The sequence below is a fragment of the Fragaria vesca genome, linkage group LG2, assembly GCF_000184155.1.
Source record: "Fragaria vesca subsp. vesca linkage group LG2, FraVesHawaii_1.0, whole genome shotgun sequence".
Lineage (NCBI taxonomy): Eukaryota > Viridiplantae > Streptophyta > Magnoliopsida > Rosales > Rosaceae > Fragaria > Fragaria vesca.
The window spans coordinates 24,317,734-24,333,266 of NC_020492.1; the positions used below are offsets into that span (position 1 = coordinate 24,317,734).

The 15,533-nt window shown below is 37.6% G+C and overlaps 1 protein-coding gene and 1 pseudogene across 2 annotated transcripts in view; one reads left to right on the plus strand and one right to left on the minus strand.

Annotated features, from left to right (window-relative positions):
• The window catches only part of LOC101302429, an 11,002-nt gene extending 2,095 nt beyond the window's left edge, over nt 1-8,907 (minus strand). Inside the window, exons 1-11 of the mRNA XM_004292958.1 lie at nt 8,381-8,907; nt 7,510-8,253; nt 6,419-6,529; nt 6,041-6,276; nt 5,682-5,892; nt 5,329-5,566; nt 5,087-5,240; nt 4,664-4,974; nt 1,830-2,194; nt 884-1,615; nt 449-559 (exon numbers count right to left, since the gene is read on the minus strand). Of these exons, the coding sequence (XP_004293006.1) occupies nt 449-559; nt 884-1,615; nt 1,830-2,194; nt 4,664-4,974; nt 5,087-5,240; nt 5,329-5,566; nt 5,682-5,892; nt 6,041-6,276; nt 6,419-6,529; nt 7,510-8,253; nt 8,381-8,789 (3,622 nt within the window). The 5' untranslated portion in view covers nt 8,790-8,907. The remainder of the gene's footprint in view (nt 1-448; nt 560-883; nt 1,616-1,829; nt 2,195-4,663; nt 4,975-5,086; nt 5,241-5,328; nt 5,567-5,681; nt 5,893-6,040; nt 6,277-6,418; nt 6,530-7,509; nt 8,254-8,380) is intronic.
• Nucleotides 8,908-10,013: 1,106 nt separating this feature from the next.
• LOC101302727 lies at nt 10,014-15,229 on the plus strand (annotated as a pseudogene). The gene is made up of 12 exons (XR_184161.1): nt 10,014-10,082; nt 10,591-10,752; nt 10,833-11,402; nt 11,529-11,675; nt 12,064-12,641; nt 12,732-12,800; nt 12,887-13,079; nt 13,142-13,240; nt 13,332-13,398; nt 13,892-14,060; nt 14,160-14,951; nt 15,042-15,229. The product of XR_184161.1 is annotated as a CRC domain-containing protein TSO1-like (transcript).
• Nucleotides 15,230-15,533: the final 304 nt, after the last annotated feature.

The window sequence follows — 15,533 nt, forward strand, 5'->3', positions numbered from 1 at the left end:
CGGATTTCCATTTTTTACACCATTCCCGATTGAATTTCCTCAAACTTTCTTCTAGACATATCTAGATCATCTTGTGTAGATCATCTCTGCAAAATTTCAGCCAATTTGGTGATCGTTAAGGTCCTCAAAATCAAAAAACAAATCGACGGCCTGTATTCTGTCCAGTTCAGGTATATAACAGAAAAACGCAAGTTTGAGGGCCTTAACGATCACCAAATTGGCTGAAATTTTGCAGAGATGATCTATACAAGATGATCTAGATATGTTTAGAAGAAAGTTTGAGGAAATTCGATCGGGAAGTGGTGCAAAAAATGGAAATCCGAACCAAAAACTTTGGTGCGGACGTCCACACCTGAACAGCTTTGTGTGTGTATATATATATATATAGTGAGAGAGTGCAAATTAAATGGTACGCCCCATAATATCCAACAATCAAATCAACTCTAACCTTTGTGCCCCTTTCTCCAATGCAGATAGCAACATAAAGAAACTGGAACAAGAACCAAGAGAGAAGCCAAAGAAACCATGAGAGCTAACCCGAGTTTCCACTTCTTACCACCTGAAAAGTGAAGACAATGCCATCATTTTGTTAGTAAGTGGTATATAACCTTTCTTGTTTCACATCAAGGAGCTGTACTATCTTTCACTAAATTTTCAGAAAAATAATAATACTTTGCCTTAACAACAATCAATATGAAAAAAGAAGTCTAAAACCAATGGGAAGTCCTCAGTGACCCCAATTGCTATATGTCCAAGCTAACAATCAAGTTGGAAATTTTTGAAAGTGTGTGGTCTGATACCGTCTAAAATCCTAAGTTGACAACAGCCGGCTGTCTCAAAAAAAAAAACCATGAAATAACAATCTTATTAATTTCTGACTTACCACTTGGAGCACCACCGCGGATGTATATGACTCCTGCTGTTCCCTCCTTCTCTATGATCTTCAATAAATCATGTCTACTCCCATAATAAAGTTGACATACTTGATCATTCTGATCAGGTGAGGCGAATGCAGTACAAGAACAATTGCTCCGGCACCAAGATTCACAATCTCTAGTCCCCATATTTATAGAACCACTATTAAAAGTAGAAGGCAGTGAACCTTTCACCTGTAAAAAACTATCACCATTCGTACATATAGATGGTAGGGAATTCAAGCACCTCCCAGTTGAATCACACACAGCATTACTCGCAGAAGTAATTTTCCCATCTACCATAAAATACTGATCTAGCTTTCCTGTGGAGGACATCACAAACCACATGAGGTCATAAGTTTTATTGCCACTAAAAGTAAAGTAGGCTTCATCTGCATTGGAGTGGTAACTAAAATTGTAGTCATTTCCACTTGTTGAGTTATCAAAAATAAACTGCACTTTATGTCCATCCCAAAACCCAACATCCATTTGATTATTATCTCCTTGCCAAACCATAAGCTTTGTAAAGTTGATCCTGTGCATGGCTAAGGTAAAGTTTCCAGTAGCAGGATTTTGAGGGTTCACCCAAGAAACAAAAAAGTGATAGACTGGCTGGTAACTGTTAAGCTGATACCAACCGAGTTTCATACCAGGAAGATAAGTATCAGTAGGAACATCAAAACTTTGCCATAACATAGTACCTGTATGATCCAAACAAGTAAATGTCACTTTTAAAAGGAAATATTGAGGTTCTAAAATAAAGAACATTGTTGGAATTGAAAAAATTATACATCAAAATGGTTTTGGAGTCAAATGTGCTCAAAGAAATTATGATAATGGCGTATGTAATATAGATAATTGTTAGAAACAGAAACATTAGGGAAGCCTATCAAAACTCGAAATTGCAAATCATACCTGTATTTGCTTCTTTAAGGATAAAATTCCCAGAGTCAAGAAGTACTGCGGTTGTATTTATGGCCATGGCAACATTTCCTGTACTAACAAGTAAAGGCTTTTGATGCCGGTCTGTAAGAACCAGATTCCCAGATAGTATTTGAAGACTTGCTGAAGTGTCCAATATGGGAATTTGGCGGTTACCAACCCAAACAACCTTGTTTGCATCAGCTTTGAACCAAATTCCCAGATAGTAACCACCTGAAAAGTTACTCTTGAAGAAGCCAAGCTCAAAAATATCACCAGCTGAAACCAGGGTTTGATTGACTGACAGTGTGCCTTCAGGTGTTAGTGTGTCCGTTGCAAGAGATGAAGATAAAAAGAAGCTAAATAAAGATATTAAGCAAATTAGAGCACAAAATTCTTTTCTGATGTTATCACTCATGCTAGCCATTGCCTCTTGAGGAGAGAAAGTAAAAAGAAAAGTTGATGAATATACTCCAGCTAGAGGTCTCCAGCTGAGACAAAACTAGCTGATCGATTTCTGATATTCTAGGATTCATATTTTCCTGCATTCTCATTAATATGGACTTTGTTAGTCACCAGTTCCTAGTTCTTTATTCTACAATTCCCAATTTCGTGTTGAATCCTCCTTCCACGAAATCATGGATAATAAAATATGTTTCCTGAGAAGTCCTGAAGCCTAATAGTCAAGTCAAGTATTCAGATCAAATAAATTGAACACATCTAGCTTTGCATAGGAATTCCAAATGAGTCAACCATGAATTCACAATGTAAATGATCGCCATGATGTTGAAGGCAACTATAAATTACGCAAAATGTGAGATAAACACAGCACAGAATTGACATCCAGAACATGAAAAATGACATAAAACACACAATAGGAAACCAACAAGTCAGGTTAGGTGCATACCTCTGAATAGGTCAAAGCCCGGATATAAACTTGAGATGCCCAAATATCAAATCTTTGGGGTCAAATTTACCCAAGGTGAATCCCTTCTTCTGGTTTTGGACTTTTGGGTGTCTCTGCATGCTCTGTTAATTTTGAGAATTTGTGGCTGCTCTCCCTTGCAGCCTTGCTTGATCAAAAGGGCCATTAGCAATTCCAAGTCGAGTCTGATCCCGTCGGGCTTCTTAACAGCGGAGTGGGTTGTTGCCATGTAAAACATATATAATTTTCCAGAACAAGGCTGCAATGGCTGAATCTTCTTTTCAATCTACAAGCTAGGCTGCAATGGTTTATCTTCTTTTCACCCTACAATGGTTTTTTTAATATATTATTACTTAATTATTATATAATTACAACCAAGGACTATAAATTATTAAAAATTACATCTTATTTTACTTGCTGCGTCAACATGAACTAAGCTTATATTCGCTGGATAGAACTTGCGTGACCATACCTGGTCAGCTAGAAATGACCAACACCAATTAAAAGAAGCCACATGTCTTTTTTCAAAGATGTTTTATGCATGTTGAAAGAGCTAACGGGGAACTAACGGAAGTTTTGCAGAGAGAGAGCCATCGAACAAGAAAGATGCACAACCCATAAGCTACTCGCCACTCTCCACTTTCCAGAATTTCACCGTAATCAAGCCAAATGCACATCCCACATTCTCGGTCGTTTTTTTTTATGATCAAATCTAAAAAAACAAAGAATCGCTCTCAAAAATCTTAAGAGAAGGAGAGAGAGAGCCATCGAAATAAAACTGAGAGCTATAATTGGTATCACAATAACAACGATGATTTAAAAAAGAAGAGAGAGCAAAGGAAGTTGGGAGCAAATAGAGATCGAACTTGTCTCGAATCGGAATCGAGTTTGGAAGAGATTGGAATTTGGGAAAGGATCGATAGAGGCCGCCCCGTTAGCTCTTTCACTTGATGAAAAAAATAAGACACATGGCTTCTTTTGATTGATGCTGGTCATTTCTAGCTGACCAGGTATGGTCACGCAAGTTCTATCCATATTCACTCATCACCATTTGTCCATTTGATCATTTTGATGTAGTGGCATCAGTCTTCCTCATGTAGTGTGGATGTAAGACTCGTTATTGTATTTGAGTTATTTCGTTGATAAAAAAAAAAAAAACTTATATTCTCAATCTCATCATTCTAATACATATCTTTGCATCTATCATTAAAGTTCATCATGATTTATGGAGCATAACATATTTGTTGTTTGCATTTTGTTCCAAACTATATGATATTATCTGGTATAATCGGTATGCTAAACGTATTTTGCATTATTTAGTAGGTGTTGGCGTGTTGCCAAATTTTTTGGATGTGGGTGAATTTTCTAGAATTTATTCAGTAGGACTGTTTCCCCCGTTTGGATTCTTATCTTGTGGAATTCGTAGTTTCCACGAGAAAATAATTGTGTTATTTGGAAGCTTAAATTCCCGACTTAAATTCCTCACCAAATATGTATCATTTGTCAATTCCCTTAACTAGGTTAGTCTATATATAAATTCTTGTCATTTCAAAACTCTACATCATGAAATCCAAACAATTGAATTCTCAATTAATGAAACTTAAATTCATGGAATTGTAATTCCTAAGTTTTTGAAATTTCTATGAAAATTAAAAATATTTTATCCAAACATAACGTGAATAATTTCTGTGATTTTCAGGACCAACCCAAGGGACACATGAGGATCAACTTTCTTAGCTGAGTTGAACGAATCGGCTGTTTAAATCTCCAACCAAAAGAAAAAACAAACAGACTTTATACAAATAAAATTCTCATCACGTACAACAACAGAAGAATAGTACTTGTACTTGCTAGACTAGGTAATGACCAATGTCTACAATGCTTAAACTTCCTACATTCCTACCTTGCATGCACTTCTGAAATAGTTAGAGTTGAGTCAATTGTAGAGTAATGTCTTTGCCTGCTTGAAGATGAATCTGCATCAGTAGAACTTAGCTGGCTCCAAAATGCAGGTTCTTTAGGAAGAGGCAGAGGAATTGATTGATTGCTTAGCATCGAAGCCACGTCCGACATGTTTGGTCGATCCATGGCTCTTTCTTGCACGCACAGAAGACCCATCTGAATGCACCTCATAACTTCACTGCTTGAACATGATGCAACCAACGCTGAATCTACCAACTCCATGCTCTTGCCTTCATTCCATAAATTCCAGGCCTGAAGTGTAACAAAACAATTTCACAAATATTGTTTAGTAGCAGAAAAGCAGAAAAAAAAAATGCACTGTACTTGTATGTAGAAAAATGATTGCGCGTGATTTCTTGCTTACGTTGGCGAGTAAGTTTAGACTAGCTTGATCAGACTCAAAAAATGGAATGTTCTTCTTCCCACTAATGATCTCTAATACGATCACCCCAAAGCTAAACACATCTGATTTTTCAGAAAATAGGCCGCCCATGGCATATTCCGGAGACATGTAACCACTGAAAATCAGAGAGACAGAGACTACAGACATTAGAAACTAAATCTAAGACCATACGAGAAGTACATGCTGCTAAACATTTTACTTACAATGTACCAACAACCCGGTTTGTTTTTCCTCTAGTGACATTGTCCGCGAAAATCCTTGCCATGCCAAAATCAGAAATTTTCGGGTTCATGTCACTGTCCAGCAGAATATTGCTTGTCTTTAGATCGCGGTGAATGATTCGTAATCTGGAGTACTTGTGAAGATATAGAAGACCTTGAGCAATCCCTTCTATAATGTTCATGCGCTTTTTCCAATCCAAAAGCGCCCGTTTGACAGAATCTGCACCCAATCGAACAAAGATATAAGATTGATATATGCATGTAATTACGAAAGAGAGCAAGATATAACAGGACACATGAACATGTTCAAAGCCTAAAAAATGATTTTGGCATACCAAAAATGAAGGAATCTAAGCTTTTGTTGGGCATGTACTCGTAGACTAGTATACTTTCTTCTCCTTCAATGCAGCACCCCAAAATCCTAACCAGGTTCCTGTGTTGGAGCTTACAAATGACTAGGACCTCGTTTTTGAACTCCTCCAACCCTTGCCTTGACAACTCGGACAACCTTTTCACTGCAATATCTTGTCCTTCTAATAGCTTCCCCTGCATTGTTCACAGTATAAGCCTGTCCCTTAGGTTCATTAAGAAACTGTACAGTAAAGATGTGATACAAACTTGTTCACCAAACAATATGCCAGCAGAAACACACAAAGTTGATGAAACGTTTCGAGTCTCCAAATTGATGCGTTACCTTGTAGACAGGCCCGAATCCACCTTCCCCGAGTTTATTAGCCTTTGCAAAGTCATCTGTTGCAGTTTGTAAGGCAGAGAAAGTAAAGAATGGAAGTTCTTGATCCTTCTGTGATCTGCTTAACTCCATCATATTTGCAACCCTAGCTGGATCAAACTGAATTGGTGACGCATTAGTGGAGCCAATCTGGAACAATCTCACTTCATCCGAAATGACAATCCCTTCTCGCCTACTTCCTGTTACATCATGGCAACAAATACACATTACACAAATTTCCTGTATACAAATTTCTGATCTAACCGAAAAAAATTGATTAGTGTACTGCACGTAGAACATGAAGCTTAAATATTGAACTCAAGAATATGTTCTAACTCAAACCTTTAGGTCCTCTTCTCCAACGAAGATAGCAGAATAAGGAGATTGATATAAGAGCCGAGAGGAACACCACCGGGAGCATGACAGTCAACCACCTTTTCCACTTCTTACCACCTGAAGAATGGACACAATGCAACCATTTCTGCCGTAGTTAGTTTTGAGATAATTTCTTCATGCACAAGAAAGGTCAAGTAATAACTCGCAGTACTGGAAAATATAAGAAATTCTAGTTTTACTCGTATAAATATCTATATTTTGGTTTCATTGTTTCAGTGAATTCTTCAAAAATTAAGTCTTGAATCAGTTGAATGTTGACCTAGTTTGGGTTGACTGGACCATTTCTTATTTACAAGAGCACAATATGCAACTCGAACCAGCTTTATAATATTGAAAGGCCTCCATCATGCTGCGTTGTATTTTCAGATAGAAATATAGAAATATAGAAATATAGAATAGATAACTGCGGCTACGCTATTGAACAAGAATACACACACATGTATGTTCATGTCTGATAAATCATATATATTCTCGTCGCAATATTTATTCATAGTCGTCGCATATAAAACAGATATTCATTCACGTAAGGTCAAACAATTGCAAACTAAGCAATTCCAATTTAGGCACATAACCTTCACTATATATAAATAAGAACATGATTCTTTGACCAAAATATATATGAACCCCAAGATAAGATATAAATTCATTAAACTATCGTCACCATTATTAGATCCCTAGTAAATGATTGCATTTGATATATAAAAATCTCATTTCGCTGCTCTATGTCAAAATAAGAATGTAGACCTAGTAAAATATATGTATCTTTTGTTAACGCGTGATTTAGTTTATATCTAAAATATCATAACATAACATGATAGACTATTCGATAGTTCAGAGCATGACATATGTTATATCCTTTAATCATATCAATCCGCAACTTTTTTGAAATGATGCATCCGAACGGATACGTTTTGGCCATGAATCTCCATTCGGATTCCAATAGATGATTTTCAGTTTTAAACTAAAAGAAAAATTCCAAATTAAAATCGTTTCAATTATTGGTCCGTGATTTTGAAGAGATTGAAGTATTTACTTACCACTTGTATTTGCAGAACCACGGAAGTAAATAGTTCCTCCCCCTTTCTCCATGATCTTCATCAACTCCTGTTGACTCCCATAATAAAGATGACAAACCGGTAGATCACTCTGAAATGAAACATAAGCACTACAAGAACAATTGCTCTTGCACAACGTCTCACAATCACTAGGGCCTATATCAATTGATTCCACCTTAACCGTCGATGGCAACGAACCATTCTTCTCGTTAAACGTATTACCACACATAGGCGGTAGAGAAGTCAAGCATTTTCCAGTGTTACCACCACTCGAATCTTCACACAGAGCATGACTTATAGAACTAATCTTCCCATTCACCATGAAGTACTGGTCCAGGTTTCCTGTTGAAGCCATTACAAACCACATGAGGTCATACTTCTTGCTGTGGCTAAAACTGTAGTATGCTTCACTTCCATTAATGGACTTGTAGATAAAGTTGAACTCATTGTTTGCGGTTGTGTTCTCGAAAATGAACCGGAGATCATGTCCGTCCCAGAAAGCTATATGCATTTGGAGTCCATCTCCTCGCCAGACATCAATTTTAGTGAAGTCGATTCTGTCCACTGATAAGGTGAAGAGGCCACGACTAGGGTTTTGGGGGCTTGCCCAGGAAGTGAGAATCTGAAAGCTTTGTTGTGTTGTTGTGTTTAGGCCAAACAACCCAATTTTCATCCCCGGAAGATATGTATCAGTTGGTACATCGAAACTTTGCCATGTAATGTTACCTGCAATCCCCTTGGATCAGTGATTTTGCTGACAAATAGTTTGGAATTGTGAAGCGAATGAAAGATGAGATATATAATATATCGAAGTCGATTCGATCAGGAAGAAAATTTTGTGCTACGTACGTACCAGTATCTTCATCCTTAAGCACAAGGTTTCCGGTATCAAGAAGTGTTGCACTCGTGTTGGTGGTGGTGGCAACGTTTCCCGAGTTAACTATGAGCTGCAGTTGTCGCCGGTCGGATATAACCAGATTCCCTGACCGGATTTGAAGCACGCCGGAAGAATCCACTATAGGTATTTCACGGTAGGCAACCCAAACAACTCTCTCTGAATCAGCTCTCAACCAGATACCTAAATAGTGATTACCTGAAGAGCTATCGATGAAGAAGCCGAGGACGAAAACTCCGCCGGCAGAAACCAGAGTTTGGTTGTCTCTCAACGAGTCTGAAGCTGTGAGCGTGTCCGTGATCGCATGGCATGGAAATGGAAACAAGCTTGAGAACAATATCGAGCAAATAATAAGAGGAAGAGCCATTGCCTTTGGAGTGTCTGAGCTAGCTAGAAATCAACTGATCAAGATAGAGGTGAAGAAGAAGACCCTGCAAGCTAGCTAGTTTTTGTTTTTGTTACTACTCTATCTCTATATACAAATTGCCCAACGGGTAGTCAACTATATACTTGAGGGTTCGTTATTCTGGAATGAAAGAATAGATAACGTATATAAGTCGGCCAGCTAGACAGCTATAGAACCAGGTATTTGATTTTCAAGGGAATCAAAATTATTGTTGTGTAAAATATATATATGGTTTCCGGACTAATTCAAATTTTATTTTGTTGGTCAAACAAAACCCCTCTCTAGCAAGCTAGCTTGAAGCCTTGAAGGTTGCCGAATATATATAGGAAGATTGTAAGATGGTTCTATCAGTTTTGTCTTCTAAATATTGGTCAACCATTCCTCAAATGCAAGCATGCATATATTCTAAAGTGTTTGTAGGATTTTACAACCACTTTATAGTTTGAGAGAAAACATGAAAATTAAATGAAAACTACATATATATGATGTAGAAAATATAAAGTGTTTGATAAAACAAGGTACGTATATACTAACATAAAACTTGAAAAACTTTAAGCTACTCCGATCCTAAGACCTAAGACTCGTATTTGTTTCACTTTCATATGCAATACACATTCGGATCAAATCAAGAAACAGGATTAAGGCCATTTCTTCTCTTCTTTTATTTTTTATTTTTTATTTCAGATAAAAAGTTTTGGCTCCATCCAAAACAATTCAAATTTATTCTATCCTGCTATGCATGATGAACCTTATCATGAATTCAATCCTATATTATCAAGAAGCATTTTTATTTGAGTCAAAGTATTATCAAGAAGTTAATTTCATAGTTTCAAACTTTTCAAATTCTACCCCTTTGTAAACAAAAAAAAAACAAAAAAAAAAATCTATTCTCTTGGGTCTCCCTCACACATAATCATTAACACATAGCCCAGCCCAAGTTATCACATCAACCCTAGCCCAAACGTGGTCCAGTCTACAACCCTAAAATTACACACTTCCCGCTTGTGATTTAAAATCCCGCCCTTCCGATTAACGTCCCTCCTTCTAAAAGCCAGAAAATAAAAACAAAAAACAAAAAATAAATAAAAAATAAAAACCTGATTTTCACATTCTAAAAAACGAAAAATTCTCATTTTTGTAGTCATCAGTTGCAGACCACAATGCAATCGGTTAGGGTTTCACACCATGGATTCTCCTGATTTCACTAAATCCAGACCCACCGCCTCTCCCTCTTCCCACTCTCCTCCTGTTCATGTAAATCTTTCCTCCTCAATTTCACTTCAATTTCCTCTTTCGCTTTTGGATTTGATTCCAATTTATGTCCTGTGCTGCAGATCTTCTTTTGGTTTTCGATTTGTGACTCTGATGATTTTGTAATTGAGTGACTGGGTTTCAGTTTAATTCTGCGTTTAAGTGTCCTGTGGTGTGTGGAGCAGTTCAGTTTGTACTTTTGTAGTGATTTAAGGGTTTATAATTTAGTAAGTGGTTAGCAGATGATTGAGTTTTTGATAATTTTGAGTTTCGTTATACAGGTCTTCGATTAGAACATTCATTTCTGTGAGAGCTTTTAGTGATTGCAATACTCATTTTCCTTTTATATCATGTAAAGAGGGCAGTAGTTTGGGAACTTGCTATGTCACAGGTTTTTAATGAATGATGGGAATATTCGTTACCGGAGCTTAAATGACTGCCTTATCTGCACGTCTGTTTATTTGTTGAATTTGTTATTCGGAAATGAACTTGGTTTTGTTATTTGACTCAGGAGTCGCCTGTGTTTAGTTATATCAACAATCTGTCCCCAATAAAGACTGTGAAGGCTACACATATAGCACCAGGCTTCCCTGGACTCAGTTCTCCTCCTCTTGTGTTTACATCACCGCGAGTAAATCCATACAGCGAAACGAGTTTCCTGAAGAGGTCTGAGGTTCCTTGAGTTTTGTTTCTAGTTTTCTTATGTTTGGTCGTATTGAGTCATTTGTGTTTGCTTGGTATCTAAAACTATAGAAATCTGCGATTCTCATCAGGCGGTCTCAACAATCAGAATTATCCGGTGCAGGAATACCTAAACCTCATGATAAAGGTCCAGTCGATTCTGTGAAGCCCTTGACACAATTGCCGTTGGGATTCATTACCGACACTAGAGACTGCAAGACTAAGAATTGTGTCGAAACTCATCAGTGTAGCTCCTCAGAGTTTGTAGATGAATTCTTGGCTGATTCCGCTGATGTGGACTGTGTGACTTCTGATCGATCACTCAATCCATGTTTAGAACATTCTAGCAGTGTTCTGGAGCAATCAGGGAATGACTTAATCAAGTCCAATGAACTCACATTAACACTCGGCAACAGAAATGATGATGCAACCAACTCAACAACAGAACCTCAGGCACCTTTTATGATATCTGAGCAGGCTCACGAGTACATTCAAGGAAAGCAAACATCGATTGCAAAGTCAACAAGGAATGAAAAGCAAAGGAATGATGAATTGTCATTTAACGAATACAGGAATATTGATACTGGTTTATCTGTCAATAATGCTTTCAGGAGAGAATATCACCAAGACTTGCATGATCGGGTAATTGTTGATTCTTCCTTTTACATTACAATAAAAGCAAAAAGTGACAGGACCTACTTTATTTGATTAAAAATGATATGGCTGTTCACATGCCTTTTCTTACATGTCATCACTACTTTTTTACAGGTTCTAAGAGGTGAACATCAGGATGATTATGGTTACAGCCCTCAATCTCTAGCTGGAGCTTTGCATATTGGTCATGTGTATGAAGAAGATGAAGCTGGTTCAATTCCAAATAGACTGGTTGAAAACGCTGTAATGCATGCTTCTAAGGTATGACCATACCCTTGAATGCACCAACTTGCGGTCTCTGATGTACCGCTTTTTTGGATTCAATTTTTATTGAACACGTCTTTTTCTCTATAATCTTTAAAAAGAATGTCAAGATGTTTTTCTAGTTAGCATGATTCCTGCATTATCCTTATTTCCTTTCTTTCATTTATTTGATTGCTTCAAGTATTATTCCATCAGTTTATGCAAGTAAGGCCGGGTGGATTTATTTGGTATGATAAGAATGTTTTTCATATTACATCATTGCCACCATAGGGCCTGCAAAAGGAGCACACCTTTCCTTTTCATTATGGCGTCATGCTAGGATTTGTCTTTATACTAGAATAATTATAAGATCAATTAGGCACGTAATAACCAATGTGGCATGCAGAGACGTTGCCTTCGGTTTGAAGAGGCTCCTCATACTAGTGGTAAAGCGGATGGTTCTTTGAGTTTTTCAGAGAAGGTTAGCAATTCAGAACCACCTACCAGCACTATAGAAACAGAGATGGTTGGATCATCTTTTGTAGACCTAAGTGCAACTTGTACGAAGAGACATATGGAAGCCTCATTGCCACCTCGGAGTACTGGAAAACCTAGTTTAAGCGTTTCCAAACCATCCGGTATTGGCTTGCATTTAAACAGTATAGTCAATGCTGCATCTCTGGTTCATGGTGCAACAACCATAAAATTAGCAGACCGCAACATGGGTGTACAAGTTATGAAGTCGGCATCTATTAGTGTAAGGCGCTGTCCTAATTTGTTGAATATGGTTGAGAAAGATTCTGCTGGTGCAGTAGACTGGAGGAATGAAACTGAGAGTTCAGTTGCTGCAAGTTCTGCCACAACCCAGTCTCCCCACTCTATGGAGTTTGAGCATCATGGGTCTATACATGAGATTAGGATATCTGATTCTCACAGTATAGACAGTTACGAAGAGTGCAACCAATTGAGTTCAAACAAGAAGAGGTCTGTGTCAAGTTTTTTCATATGGTGTGATACAATTCTTTCTTTGTTTTTGTCTGTGATATTAACTTGTTTTAGTGTTTGAGACTCCAGGAAAAGAGCACCGAGGAATAGTGATGGCTGTAAGCGCTGCAACTGCAAAAAGACCAAATGCTTAAAACTGTAGGTTGATCCACTTTTTTCCCAAGTAAATCTATTAGTGCACATCTGTATGTCACTTGGTAATACACATTGTTTCTCTTTTGCAGTTATTGTGATTGTTTTTCTGCTGGAATCTATTGTGACACAACTTGTGCTTGCCAAGAGTGCTTTAACAAACCCGAGTATGAAGATACGGTTCTTGAGACAAGACAAATAATAGAATCCCGTAACCCTCTTGCATTTGCTCCCAAGGTTGTAGAGCGTGTAAGTGAGTTTCCACTAATATAAATGGTATCAAACGCTTTCACTTACTAATTACTTTATTCCTTCTATAGAAATTTGATTTTAAGTGTGGATAACAGGAAGATGAGAATCAATTCACGCCAGCCTCGGCAAGACATAAAAGAGGGTGCAATTGCAAAAAGTCAATGTGTCTGAAAAAATATTGTGAATGTTATCAGGTCCAGAATATTGTTTCCGTAGTATTATGCTTCATATTGTTATCTGGCTGTTTTCAATTCATCCTAGATTCTCAAATTGTGTTTCTTACAGGCAAATGTAGGATGCTCCAATGGATGCCGGTGTGAAGGATGTCAAAATGCTTACGGCAAGAGGGGAGGTATGGCTCTACACTAATAAAATTTATTTTCCACTTCTATGCGATGAAGTTTTAGCTTTACTCATTCCACTTGGTTAATAAGAGAATATTCAACAGTAATATTTTCTTGCCACATAGTCTGGTATGCTATGTTGTTAACTTTTCAACAGCAATCTGGTCCACACTTTCAGACATGATCCCACTGAACCAGTGATATCGGAAATCTAGCAACATAGCTCACAAGACTATCTTAGAATAGGACATTATCCCTTATGATGTAGTTTATGATGTTTATCTTATATTAGGAGTTCCTTTTATGGTGATGCTAGTGGCACTTCCCATTTAGCTTCTTTTACTATAATGATGAGTATTTGTGAATTTGGATGGATTCACAGTATTGAGTGGAAGAAGCTAATTGATCTTTGCCGCAATCCCCTGAAATAACTTTTCATAATGTGTTGTTACCCCTGAGATCAGTAAATGTCCTTTTCTAACATAAGCTTATATGCTATAGAGTTTGTTGACGTGGATTCTGGTGTGGCTGGAGAAGTGATTAGCCACAAAGATGGCACGGAAACAAGAGAAAGCACATTTGATGAGAAGCTGCAGAGGGTGGCAACAAGGAAAGATTCAAATGATTCACCCAACTTCACTCCGTTTACACCATCATTGCAATGCTTTGAGTAAGATTCTACATTTTGAATCCCAGTAACCTTGAAATGCTATGTCATAGTTTGATCCGTAATTATCTTTTGATTGATTCTTACTTTATTTTTTTTCAGTGATAATTATAACATAACAAAATCCAAGGTCCTTCCGGCAATAGGCCGTCCATCCCCTCAATCTACTCTTACCATCATTTCACATTACGAAAAATCAACAAGATCTCCTCAGAGAAATTCAGAGAACAGTGATAATTGTATGGACACAAGTAAAATATTATTGGACGTGACTTCGTATGATAGGCAAGAGGATTACGAGAACATTGGTACTTTGGAGACTACTTCACCAAGATGTTATGCAGTCCCAACTACATGCCATCTTACTCCACTGTCAGGTCCTGGGTCATTGGCCATAACTTCTTCAGCATCATCAACAACAAGCGATTTGAGAAATGCTTCACAAGTTCAGCTGCACCCTGGAAGTCACTGCATCTTGTCAGGTAGTTCTCTTCATTGGCGTAGTTCACCTGTCACCCCTATGCATCAGTTAGGTGGGTTGAAATCATTCCAAGGTTTTGACTCTGAAAAGGGACATCATGACGTTCTGCAAGATGATACACCTCAGATACTGAAGGATACTTCTATCCCCATTAAGTCGGTGAAAGTGAGTTCTCCAAATAAGAAGCGTGTTTCTCCTCCTCACAGCCACATTCATGAGCTTGGTACAAGCTCTTCGGGGGCCTTGAGAAGTGGCCGCAAGTTCATACTGAGGGCTGTGCCTTCTTTTCCACCTCTTACCCCTTGTATTGGTTCGAAAGGTAGTAGCACCATTCAGAACATGGGTAATCCTCTTCAAGACAAGGATTGAAAGAAGTGATTGACACTACTGGAATCCATGGCGAGACGGGTGAGGTGAGTTATCGTAGTTCCTCAACTTGCCATTAATATGAGAGTACTAAAGCTTCATTACTAATACTAATATTGGCATATTACTTTTTCCAGATTACTCCAAGGATCATTGGTGGCTCTGATTGTTGTACTTTGGGCTGAGAAAGAAAACTTTTCCAGACATTCTTCTGTGGTTTGAATGTTGTCAGGTTCAAATATGGTGACATCTTCAGATGTCTGGCTGTATTCAGGCCCGTTCGAAATGCAAATCATAGTATTCATTCTTATGTGAATAGGAATGGAAAACAAGAGATTCTTTATATCGAAATATGGACAAAGTATAAATCTATTCCTTATGTGTATGATTATCACAGTTATTTACTGAATCATGTGGCTGTGTTTTACTAATGAAAACACATCGCTGCTGCATCATTATTTGCATTCATTTCTTCATGTTTTTTCCTATGATTTTAGTTTGCATTTCTTTTGTTGTTGAATTGAATCTTTCTGTTGCTCAATTGTTCCATTGAATCTGTAACAAGTTTATCTTTCTTGTTTCTAAATTGACATAATTATTTAGTTGTGAAAGACGAATCACTATTATTG